The sequence below is a fragment of the Nuphar pumila genome, chromosome 5 (assembly GCF_984573655.1).
Source record: "Nuphar pumila chromosome 5, dmNupPumi1.hap1.1, whole genome shotgun sequence".
Lineage (NCBI taxonomy): Eukaryota > Viridiplantae > Streptophyta > Magnoliopsida > Nymphaeales > Nymphaeaceae > Nuphar > Nuphar pumila.
This window is the reverse complement of record NC_143253.1, coordinates 135,354,019-135,366,822: the sequence shown is the minus strand read 5'-3', so window position 1 is coordinate 135,366,822 and position 12,804 is coordinate 135,354,019. Positions and strand designations below refer to the sequence as shown.

At 39.2% G+C, this 12,804-nt stretch overlaps 1 protein-coding gene across 2 annotated transcripts; it reads left to right on the top strand.

Moving 5' to 3' along the window:
- The first annotated feature begins 1,011 nt into the window (after positions 1-1,011).
- On the top strand, positions 1,012-8,560 carry LOC149838891 (DNAJ heat shock N-terminal domain-containing protein). 2 transcript variants are annotated; one of them, XM_090006863.1, is made up of 6 exons: positions 1,012-1,135; positions 4,657-5,357; positions 5,532-5,726; positions 7,570-7,849; positions 7,924-8,074; positions 8,211-8,560. In XM_090006863.1, the coding sequence occupies exons 2-4, from the start codon at positions 4,716-4,718 to the stop codon at positions 7,633-7,635; spliced, it is 903 nt and encodes a 300-aa protein (XP_089862989.1). In that variant the 5' UTR covers positions 1,012-1,135; positions 4,657-4,715; the 3' UTR covers positions 7,636-7,849; positions 7,924-8,074; positions 8,211-8,560. The 2 variants fall into 2 exon arrangements, with proteins under 2 accessions (XP_089862989.1, XP_089862990.1); XM_090006864.1 differs by having other exon boundaries at positions 1,023-1,135; positions 4,714-5,357.
- The last annotated feature ends 4,244 nt before the right edge of the window (positions 8,561-12,804 follow it).

The following is a 12,804-nucleotide window of genomic DNA, read 5'->3' as shown; positions in this document are numbered from 1 at the left end:
AACTTCCATCCCCATTTCATGTCCCTCATCCCCGGTCCGAACGGGATGAGGCCCCACTTTTTCTCAGTCTAGTGCCATCCCTAAAGAAGGATTGGGGACGGGGCAAAGCAGGAATCAGGATGGGGACAGGGCAGGGGAAAGCATAAGTCCGTCCCCGCCTCCATCCCCACACGGGTTTTGATTTTAACCTTCATCCTCGCCTCCATCCTAGTTTCATGTCCTCCATCCCTGGTTCAAACGAGGCGGGGCGGGGCCCGTTTGCCCCAGTTCCACTGCCATCCTTGTTGGAGTCTACTAAAAGTAGAAAATATCTTCTCATAAATCATGAAAAATAATTTTTAAAGTTAATCGTCAAGAGCATTAGCACTAAACTGGTTAAAATAATCAAAACGACATTAAGAGCAGTGATTAATTTTTTTTCTTTTAATATGAAAGGGCTTGCCCCCATATACATGGGATTAAATTTATTATAAAGACACAAATGTACGTCCTTGTTCTATTTATTATGTTAAATATTAAAATAAAAATTTCAAAAATAAAGGAATATGATGCAAGCATTCTAATCTTTGAGAATTTACAAATACCCCACCTAGTTAACAAAGTAATTCTCAAGAACTCCCCTACCTTAATTCAGCAGGCTTTACCATGAGTAAACCACGTTTGGGCACAGTAAAATTATTTCATTGCCCATTCTCCTCTCTCTTTTAAGTTTAAAACACAAATTAATTGAAAGGCTAATGAAAATTCAGTTCCTTAGTTTATTTGTGTTGCAATAAACGCAGTGGCCATGAAAATATAAAAGTTTCAAAAACTAAGGTTAAGTTAGAGACATGAAAGGCAAGCAACAATGGAGTAATTTTGTCATGTTAACTATGGTTTATAACCACGGTAAAGCCAGCAGGGTTATGGGAGGGGTCTCTTTTAGAATTAGTTTCTTAACTAGATGGGTATTTGTAAATTCCTGAAAGTTAGGCGTGATTTATTTGAGACTTTTTGTGTGAGGGAACAAAAGACGCACACCCCGATCTCTTCTCCGCACACGAGGGCAACGCAGCCCTCGCCTCTGCAACTGGGATCCACGGCCGGCATCACTCTCAGGCCATCTTCGGCGTTGGCTCCGTCCCTCGCCGGTTAGGTATCTCTCTCTCTATCTGGTTCTTGGTTGAATTCTTAAGATGGTTGGGGTCAAGATTGGGCTAAGTTTGCTGTTTCAGCAGAGAAGGGTAGCTATTCATGATTGTTGGAGTCACCACCAACCTAAATCCACAACCCAGACCAAAACTCACCGTCCATCGCTTTACCCACCAGCCCGTTTGCTCCTCCAACCGAGCACCTACTCTGTCATCCGCAATATGAGAAGGGTGTTTGAACGATGTGCACCATGTGTTTGATGTGATGGTTCTGTGAGATGTTTTGATGAATAAACTAAATTTGAGAGGGTGCCAGTTTTTTGTTGGGATCTTGCAATCGAATTTGGGGGGATGTGAAGTTGCTCTTCAACCGTTTGATGTAATGTCTGAAAGAGATGGTAAACCCATGTAATGCACATAACATAACTCTGATTAAAACACCTCCACAAATGAATCTGATTTTATTTGGAATGCTAACAGAAAATGACAAGTCCCATTGTGGATGTACTGAGAGGAACATACTCCAGTCCATCTAAATAAATAACAGAGGAACATACTCCAATCAATCATGTTGAAGAAAAGAACTTGGTACTCTTATTTTGTATTTTTATGCATATTTATAATTGCAAGGACTTCCTTTTTCATATACCATGCATATATACTGGATAGTGTGGAGTGGCCTCAAGAGTAGGCTCTGGTGCAAGGCTTTCATCAATTGGGTACTTTGGGTGGAACAAAACAAAAACAAAACGTGGATACTAGTAAAGTCCGTAGTTTGCATTAGCACAAGCTAAGTTGCCTGCAACATGACTGACTGTCAGCATGAGGAAACCATGTCGCATCTAATACTTGCTATTTTCCTTTCCCTCTCTAGGGATTGAATTGAAAATTTTGATGATCTGTACATGCATTCTCATCTTTGCACCACCAACCAACAGGATTTTCCTAATAATTGAAGGATGGGGAGTTGTTGAAGTCCATGCTCAGGAAGTGGGAGGATGCTATCTATGCATCTCTTGAATAGTCTAAATACTTTGGTAGTTGAGATTGCACAAGTGTTCTCTTGGATTTGGGAGATTCTTGATCGTCTACATTTCAGTTATCTTAAAAAAAAGAAAAAGAAATTCAGAAGGATAAATTTTGAGAAATCTTTTCCCTAAGTGGATTGCTGCAATTCAAGGAGATGATAATTCCAGTTTCCCAACTTAAATCGGGTTTGCATCATAGTTGCAAATCTTGAGAAAATATTGGTTGAGGAAAAATCTCAAAATACTTTGAAAATTTTAATTTTTCTTAGAAAAACATCTAGAGATGATTTTATTTGGAAATTGTTATTTTTTTTTGAAGAATTTGATTTTTTGTGGGGGATCTATTACTGTTTTTGTTTCTTGACTAAAAATTTCTCGTCCAGGAAATCTTTTTGTTTTTTGACCCAACTGAAACAAATATTTATTTTTTTGAGGACAAATTGTCTTGTCCTAGACCAGTTATCCTGAACAAACTGTTATGAGAATCAAACACACCCTAATTTTCAATTAAATTTTTTAACTTGCGTGTTGGGTCTTGCTAGCATCTTTGTGACATAGCCCAAAACAAGGCTAGTCAAAGAAAATCCAAGCTGAGCTGAGCCTAACACAAAACTAGCGGACACGAGGGCCTCATGTGTTGTGACGAGGCTGTAATATTATTTCAAGACTTCAAAATCTTGAATTGTACGGTAGCTTAAACCAAATATTAAAATAAAAAAACAAGGTTTTTCATTTCTCTTGAAAATAATGGAGAGAGAGAGAGAGAGAGAGAGAGAGAGAGAGAGAGAGAGAGAGAGAGTCCTTGTCTGTCTGGTTCATGGTCACAAATATAGGCGATATTTCGAAAATATAGTGATATTCATAAAACAATATTAAATGAAAAATATCATGATATTTTGAAAATATCAGAAATTTATATGTCACAATATTATGAGTTATCTTTTACTTTTTTACTTTTTTTCTATATCTTTAGCTAAATTTTTCTTCTTTATTTTGTATTTTTTACTTATTTATTTATTTATTATATGTGTGTTTTATTATCTAAACATGTTATTTTTCTTACTTATTTCTACTATTTTTAATTTTTTAAGCACTGATTTTTACCAAAATTTATCTATTAAGCTTATATTATTGTGAGAAATTGCCTTCTTGATATATAGCCAAGACCAATATTTGTGACTATGCTCCGGGTCTTGCACAAGGTTGCCAAACTAGGAAGTGAAAGCGGGAAATGATATGGTAAGCATAAGCAAGAAGTGATGCATTTTAAAATGTATAGGAAGCGGGAAGCGAGAAATAAGAAAATGTATAGGAAGCGGGAAGCGAGAAATAAGGAAAAAAATATAAGAATTAAATGAGAATAAAAATGAAACACAAATAAAAACTAAAATTAAAGTGACTATTCTTACATTTCATGACTTTTTAGTGTAAGAATTAAATTTGTAACAAAATCTAAAATTGATGACTACCAATTTAGAGAAAGCACATGGAAGTGAGTGAGAAGAGTGAGAGAAAACACATAAAAAACATGAAAAGTTGAATAAGAGAACATATAAGAAGAATAGATGAAGCGTGTGGAAAGCATAGGAGAAGCATGGGAGAATCGAGGTTCTCATCAAGTTTTAGAAGCGAGGAGTATCACTCTTCCGAGGCGAGTTTCCGAGAAGCGGTTTTCCACCTATCTAAGAAGCTTCCGGTAACTTTGGTCTTGCATCTCCTCCAACTAGCGATCTTTTCTTCGGGCAACCTCTGGATGAAGTCTCTCTCTCTCTCTCTCTCCTATATGGTTCGTGTTTGTCTGTTCTTTTGTCCTAAAAAGAATCCCCGAATATTGACCTCCTTGTTTTCACTTGGTATATATTTTAATCACTGATGGTGTTCTTTTGATGGATTTTTCGAGTTGGGAAAAGGGTTTTGTGCTAATGATTGCTTTTGAATTTATTTATATTGAGTTGTTTGGTACTTCTTTTGATTACTCCATTTGTTTGGTAAGTTTCAGAGCATCGTTGATTTTCTTGGTGAAAATTCAATGACGGGTTTCTTTAGTTTTAGGCTTTGGGTTCGCATGGTGCCAAAATTCAATCAGAATTTTCAAGTTTGATATGAGCCCTTTAGGTAGATTTTTTTGCAACTTTCTACAAAACAAGTAGAGAGAATCTGAGAATCCCTTTAAAACATCTATCGCATTGTAGGTAAATGACGAAACATAATTTCTTTAATCTGAAGCCACACACACACACACACACACACACACACACACACACACACACACACACACACACACACACACACACACACGTTGGTTTCCTTGTTGGGTTTACTGGGATTGAAAACATTATTTATAATCGTTTCTCCTTTAGTTTTTTTAGTTTTTGTTGGTTGGAAGTTAGGTTGGCTTGTTTTTTGGTGATTTCTGTGTGTGTGTGTGTGTGTGTGTGTGTGTGTGTGTGTGTGTGTGTGTGTGTGTGTGTGATGACATGATGTTCCTGTTGTTTCAGGGTGTTCTTGTTGGTAGGCTTTTTAGATTCTGCTTCTTGGTGGAGTTAATTTTGCAGAGATGTCTGAAGAAGATCACTATGCTGTGTTGGGTTTGCCCTCCGGCTTTGAGGGAACAAAGCTATCAACCAAGGAAATTCGAAAGGCATATAAGGAAAAAGCATTATCATGCCACCCAGACAAAAGGCCAGATGATCCAATGGCAGCATCATTATTCCAGGCAATACAGACTTCTTATGAGATACTTAGTGATGAATCTGCTCGTAAAGCCTATGATGATCTATTGAGGCTCAAGCATCAGCAGCTGGAGAGGGAGAACCAAGTTTCTACTAAACGCCGGAAGATGATGGATAAGCTAGCAGAGCAAGAGCGTGCTTTTGCTTCAAATGCTAAGAGCCAACTTGATAAGGATAGAGAAGAAATAGAGAGGGCTAAGAAGAAAATTGAAGAAGAGATCACCAGAATCATATCAATGCGGGAAAAGAAAGTTTCATCAACCCCGTTGAGGAAAGAGGATGGTGACAATGCCTCAGCAGCAGCTACGTTAGACAAGGAGAAGATTGTTGAAGTTACATGGCATCACTCAAGGGACATTTGCGATGTTCAAAAGCTATATGAGTTCTTTGGGAGGTTTGGTGTTGTTGAGGATGTAGTTATCCGATCAAAGAAGGCATTGGTTGTCATGGCTTCCAGAGCATGTGTGGTAAGTGTTTTATCACCATGTTGTTTGTATAGTCTTCAAAGTTTTTACTTTTTCATTTTTCACTATTTCCTTGTATTATTTGGTATATTTAAAATTTGATTAAAGTTCAATTCTTTCATTTTTGTTTAGTTTTATTGTTGGAGCTGCTACTAATGATTAGTAGTTTGTCTTCAGGTTGCTGCTTCACAAAGCTTCTGCTTTGATGATTTAAACGCTCTGCGTGTTCGCCCTCTTTGCCCTATTGCAACTGTTTCATTGAGCCCTTTTGAGAAGAAGTCAGACGAGGTTGATAATCTTTCAGAGCTTTCCAATCTTGTTGGTGCTGGGTTCCATGCTTATGAAGAATCCATTCTACAGAAGCTTAAGAAGGTTTGCACTTTGAATTGATTTCTTTTTTTGTTTTTGTTTACTGTGCTTTAGGATATCTTCTTTACTCAGCATCGAACTTTTGTCCCTTGCATCCATGGGCATTGTCTTGGTCAAATTGAAAACTGTTCTTTAATAGATTGGATTATTATCTCTTGGGATATTTGGTCAGTGCGATTTTCACTGTTCCTTGGCATGCTATTTGATGGAGCAGTTTCCATATTTACTTTTAATGCCTTTGATGCAACTTTTCTCATGAAACCCTTTTTTGAATGTTGAATGCATCATTTCTGAAATGTTTGGGAAATTCTAAGAAATTTTGGAGAAAAATGTTTCCCCCATACAAAGGGAAATGTATTTTCCATGCAACGGAAAAGCAAGTTTCCCATGTAAAGGGAACACATTTCTTGTGACTGTGCAAAGTTTTTAGCTATGAAACATATTTCCAATTTTCCATGTGTAGGCATTCAGACATATATGTTATTAGAATTTTTTAACAGACATATATGAAATAAAAAATATACTTTTCAATGATATTATGCTAAAATGAATGTAATATTTTATGTATGAGTTAAATTATATACAAGTCATGGTATTGGTGAACAAATAAATATGTCAAATTTGTACCTTTGTACTATTTCTAGAATATAATATATTACACAAGTGTATTTACTTATGAGTTAAATGATATACACGTCATCAGAGTATTATTGAACAAATAAATGTTGTGTAAATTTGTATCTTTGTACTATTTCTACATGTGTAAAAACATGTTTCTGTAATGCCATTCTGAGTAGCAGAAAAGACACTATTCTAAAATGAAAAACCATTTTGCTTCCTAATCGCTTGCCAAATGTTTCCCAGTCTATTTCTTGTTTTGATTCCTGCTTCACGTGTGCCAAAATTAACCTTGTTTCTGATTGCTATTTCCTGAATGATTACCATTTCTGTTTCTCCTCTTGGCGACCTTGTTCGATTATATCAAAATATTCCACATGGGAGACCAAGACTTGCATCATATGTTGAGTCTTGTAAATTTAATTAGGAAAGTACACACGACTATTTGCACCATTTTACCTCTCCAGATATTCAGGCATAATAACAAGACCTAAATAGCTTCCATGTGTTTGTGGAAAAAAATCCTTTTGTTCTATCTGCATTAATCCTACTATACTTTTTTCATTTATTAAATAACCATAAAATATAAAATTGTTTTCCTATTCTTCTCAGCGTGCTTCTGCTGTGTTAATCACTTATGGGTTTGGTGGTTAACCTGCAACGTATAAGATTTCTATTCTGATGACATGTGCCAGTTACATCTTGTTCATTCTTTTCCCATGATAAAGTCCCATCACCCTACTCCACCTTTCCCCTATCATGCTTTTTCTGTTTCTACTTAATTTTGTTTGATGACAATCAAGAACTTTTGCTGGATATATTTTATTGTTTTATGCTAATTGTCATTATACAGAACATTTTTTTCCTAAGTTGTGATTCCCTCATATTTCATGGCACATCTGTCTGGATGTGTGTGCATACTGGGCGTGTGGGCCTGTGTGTGGGTGTGCATACTTTGCATGTGGGTGTGTGTATATCCGTGCCTGCATGCATGCAATGTATGTGGTTTACCTCTGAACAGTGATCGAGATTATTGAAACCTCTGAAGTTTTGTGCTTCTTGTTGGAAAACATTATTCCAGATATTGATCTTATGTAGGCACTTAGGCATCTGTTGACCAATTAGCAACCACTGTTATTTCCTCAACTCTTGTATTGCAGCCTGTAGGCACTGAATTGATCACTGCTTTGTACTTACTGTAAGTTCTTACTGTCTATTTGCTTCACAGGCTGCTGAAAGGCAAAAAGCAAATGTGCTGCATCAAGATTCATCTTCAAAAGAACCGACTACATAAGTAGTTCTTCTTTTTCACATTGCTATAAGCTTCACACTTTACCTATTACATGTAATAATACAAGGTCTAAAAAGTATTATCCTTTCTCTTTTATCTCATTGTCCATTGCAAAATTACACAGTCAAGAGATCTCATCAACCATGAATTGGCAGATTGGACAAGTTTTAACAGTTCATATGCCATGTGCTGTCACCCAGAGAAATTCCTTTAAGAGGTAAGAATACATACCTTATTATCTGTATGGTTAGGATATAAGCATTCTTATATTCCTTCCTGATATGTGTTTAGTTGGGCCTTCACCATGAATTTTAAATGTTGAGCTGGGCGCTTCATCATCGGCAGCTTTCTTTTTGCTTATGAAATGATACTGGCTGTTGACATTAATGAGACGGTTGTCTTTGCTGTCATTAGTGATTCATCATGTTTAATGTACAAGTAGGTGAGTTTTCACCAGTTTGATGAAACAAATGGTTTCTTGGACAATCCAATTGTAATGTTTCCACACTAGTTGGACAGAAAGGAAATAGTCAAGTCAGATTATTGAAATTTTGGTATGTTCTCCTTTATTGGCAAAGGAAATTTTGCAGGTATGTGCTTCTTGGGGATGAACCGTGGATGATGACAATTGTCGGAATGGCGAAGAGTGGTGGATTGGCCTTCTCTAATTGAGAGCCAAGCCATTGGTTTACCTCGTGTTGGAAAACAATGCCATATCTTTGTGTTTTGCTTGCTTCCGTGTGATTTGTAGTTGGTATTCTCGTTTAGTGATAGGTCTTTTGGTGTTAATTGTGCATGAATTTTAACTATTTAAAGACTTCAATATTCTTGACAGTTTTGCCTTTGTACTATTGTAAGGTAAAATTTGACTTTTGGTGTTAATTGTGCATGAATTTTACAATTTAAAGACTTCAATATTCCTGACAGTTTTGCCTTTGTGCTATTGTAAGTGAAAATTTGACTAGTCTGTCATTGTGTATGTACCCTTTGGCAGCATTTGATATGAGGATCATAGGGGTCTGCCTGGCGGGGGACGTGGTGTGACGTGTGCCCTGTCCCATGCAGGCCCCATGGTCCGCATCAAATGTAGAACAAACGCGTCCCACATATCAAACTCATGTAAGAAGTGTGTGTCCCCTGCATCAAACGATCCTTTGTTTTACATAAACTTCCAAACAGGGTTTGTCTTTGAAGATAAATAGTCCTGAACAATTTCATAGACATTGTTCTTGTGATATTCTCAGCAAGGGAATATCATATGATATTTTAGAAAAAGTTGTCCTTAACAGAAAAATCTTGATAAAATCTCAACAAATTAAAGAAAAGGAAAAAAAGGGAATAGATGAGTGTGAGTGGTCAGGGGATCAGCGTCTCAAAACATAACTCTTTATTCATGATCTAAATCCCAGAGAAACATATCGTCCAGCATTTTCACAAATTCAAGGCAGGCTTGGGCTATGTTGGGGAGTCTTGAAACGTAGGCGTGTTGCAGTTTCTAACCATGCTCTCATGCTGTTTCGGAGCAGTTGTATTGCCAAAATACTGCATTGGGAATAGTGTAGGCAGCCCCATCACCACATTTCAACTCCATTCACAAGATGTCTTCCCAAACTCCCTTTCAACATCACGGCAAAACAATTTTTGCAACACATTGTAATGGTTTTTCCATCTCAATGCATGGCTCCCAAAGGTAATCTGAATAAAGATTTTGATAGAATAGTGTTCTCCCAGGTTTTGTAGATCGTCCATAAAACTGGGACTCTTTTGCTACCCAAAAAAAAAAAAATAGTATTCTCACTACCTGTCACAGACTCACAGTTTCATGCAGAATCAACGGCTGAAGAACCCGTCCAAAAAGCAGGCTGGGCTGGGCCATTGATTAATCCTACTTCCTGATATTGCTTATTAAGATAACAAACCTTAATTCACATCTTTGGAGAATTGATTTAATTGTGAGAAATGTTGAGAAGCCATGGTGGGTCTGCAGCTTTAGGTGCAGAAATCGCTTCCAACTTCGCAAAAACAGACAGAAGAGATAGCTTGTTGCTAGTTTTTCTCATGGTTAAATGAGATATGAAGAGAAGAATCACGCGTTGCTAGTTTTTCTCGTCTGACAAAAGCTCCAAATAAGCATACAAGGGGCTAGGCCTGCCCTTGTTGCCGTCCGCGGTCCACTGGGCTCGTAATACGACGTCTAAATAGTGGTTTCTCCATGTTAAATCAAAGAAAGGCCATGCCTCAAGTGGGTTAGGGTAGTTGGGTGGGGCTTTGGCCGCTAGACGGGTGGTCAAAGTTTGATTCTCATATGTGTCATCTCATCTCTTTGCGCGAGCCGATGCCCAACATAGGCCCAGAGGGTGGGGGTAGGTAGGGGTGGAGGGCAGGTTGGTGGGTTGGGTTCGGCGGGCGGGTCGGGGTCGGGTAAACGGGTTGGCAGGCGGGTCGGGTAAACGGGTTGGAGGGCAGGTTGGCGGGTTGGGTTCGGGTAAACGGGTTGACCTGCCCACCTAACCCATTTATTAAACGGGTCAGCTGGGTTGGCGGGTTGGCATACCCCTAACACGAACCTGACCCGTTTAATAAACGGGTTAGGCGGGTCGACCCGTTTATGACATGAACCAGTTTAAGCCAAACCCAAGCCCGGCTAAGAAGAGGGTTGGCGGGTCGTGTCAGATTTTGCAACCCTAGGGGTAGGGGCGTAGCTTCAGAGTTTTATGCAGCTGGCATGACAGCCATAGGTATGACAAGCTTAGCCGGCACAATCAACTCTTTGTGTTGAATGCAATTTCTTCAGATTATAAATCAAAAAATAAAAAAAGGCAGCCCACATGGCATGCAACAGTTGCAGTCATATTTGTATATAACTGATTGCTTCACCTCCATCAATTGAGATGCACGGTGGCGATAGAATATAGCCAGTAATTTAGTTATATGCAATATGATGTATCAGCTCTCGTGCCTTCAAACGATGGGAAAACTCACATGGGAAAAGATGCTTGCCCTATGCTTCTCTTGAGATACATCCAGCCTACGGAAAAGATTCTTCAAACAACTTGGAGTTCATGCACTTTCCTCACACTCAGCAAACAGAACTTTTTTATGAGAATTCAGCTTAAAAAGGTGTGTTTTTACTTATGAGAATCAAAAGTGCAATCTTTCTAAAAAGCAAAAAGACCCAAACTGGTTGCACAGTCTCATCCAGAAGGAAATCATCAGTGCAAGCTGCATCTGTTCAATCGGCCCCATAGATACTAATTAAAAAAAAAGAACCCATGAGGGCTTCCCTCGTATGGTGGGAGGGGATTGTGAACATCCTATGTAACTTTGATATTTAGGGGTTTAGTTGTACAACAGCAGGGATCTGCCTGACCCCAACTTATCTATCAAAAGAAAAGAAAAAGTGAAATAAAAAGTCTCGAATGCATACGAAAGTGAGAAAGAGGCCTTGTTCACTGAAAAGATTTTCTTGTTCTTAAATTGTTCTTTTTTCTTCCTTCGAGCTCTATTCATCTCGTAGGGATAACCAAATTGAAGGGACATCACAAGTTTGAAATTTACTTTTGGATGTTTGGTGACTATGAGCATGTTTGGTTCGATCACATGAGAATCACTTTCTCATTTGAATGATACAATGATTCTCACCCGGCCCCAATTCTCATGCTCAACCAAGCATGATATTAAGCATGAGATTTCGTCAACCCGTGAGAATCTCACGGGCTGCCTTGTGACTCTACCAACAAATGAATGTTGGGGGCTTAAAAACGCCCCAACGTAACATCATTCTTCTCTTCTGATCTGGTTGAGGGTTGCGTTTCTCATCCAGCCAGCTCGGTGGAGAAGACCGTCGAAGCACAGTCGACAGTCGCCTGGAACACGCACCCACTCAGGCATGTTTTTTTTTTGTGTTATTTTGGGCGGGTGCAACAGCTCTGACCCCGCTGCTCTGCCTCTCCTGCTGGCTGGCACAGGGGTTGAGGCAAGGTCGAGCTCGCTGGTAATGCTGTTCGTCGAGCTCCACCTGTTTTGATGGTGTCTACTCACTCCCACCTGTTTTTTTGGTAGAACTGAGGTGTCTATTCACTCCCACCGGATCAAACCCCGCTGGCGCTCGAATGTGTCTGTAGCTTTCAAAGGTGAGCCAAGTAACGCAGGGTGATCGTAGGGCCCCACCTGAGATTTTTCTCGCTTCTGCGAGGGTTCTTCATCATAAAAAAAAATAAGAAAACCCTTATCGAGAACCAAATCACTTGATGGGCCCACCTCTCCACGAGGTGAATCTTGGTGCCACTCAGCTGGTTTCATACTTTGGGCTGGTCGTGAGTGATAATGGAGCATGGTGGTTGGAAGATCAAACACCGACAAGGACACGTTCTACGCTACCTGTGACACTCTCACAAGGTTTGAACTTTGAACGCAGAAGCAACATCACGAAGCCAATTTTAGTTTGCTTGTACTGTTCTACGGATGCGTGCGCGTGGGAGATCGATAAAGATACGCACCAGCCACTAACCACGGTCAGAGAGAGAGAGAGCCGAAAGTAATTCAACATTACCACTCATGAAGATCAACAAAATGTTGAACCCATGAATTGAACAAGAACAAAAGCCAAAACAAATAAAGAAAGCACAAGAGAAAAGAACATTAGACAGATAAAATGGGCTCACGTCATAGCCGCTTGCCCAGATTGTGACAAAGGATAGGTAGCATCAGTAGGAGGGAGTGAAAGATCACTAAGATGCATACGCAAGATCGCATAAACATCTACCAAAATTTTATGCACCAGGTTTTGAATGTTAACTCGAATATGACGAAAATGAGCATCGTTTCGCGCCATCCAAACAAACCACCAAGAGGTAAGCAACCACGTCCGCCAGATGAACCTCCACCTCTTGCTGCGCCTAATACAAACCGGCCCCAAGATCAGATCTAGCGCAAATGACTCCTCCTTAACAAATACTTTCGGATGCCTCCAAGTCCTACTAAAGATTTTCATAAATATTGGGCAAGACCAGAACAAGTGAAACGTAGATTCTTCTGCAGCTTGACAAAGCACGCACCAACTCGGGAGTTGAATGCCCCACTTCTTTAAATTATTGTGGGTCTGGATCCTATCGTGCAAAATTAACCAAGCCAGGACTCGCGAACGGGGGGAAGGACCCTTCGCCCAAAGCA

What these genes read in the sequence shown, in the direction of transcription:
- LOC149838891 (XM_090006863.1), top strand. Translation starts at nt 4,716, where the DNA reads ATGTCTGAAGAAGATCACTATGCTGTGTTGGGTTTGCCCTCCGGCTTT. An exon ending in TGGCTTCCAGAGCATGTGTG is followed by an intron (nt 5,358 to 5,531) that starts GTAAGTGTTTTA and finishes GTTTGTCTTCAG; the next exon opens with GTTGCTGCTTCACAAAGCTT. An exon ending in TTCTACAGAAGCTTAAGAAG is followed by an intron (nt 5,727 to 7,569) that starts GTTTGCACTTTG and finishes TTTGCTTCACAG; the next exon opens with GCTGCTGAAAGGCAAAAAGC.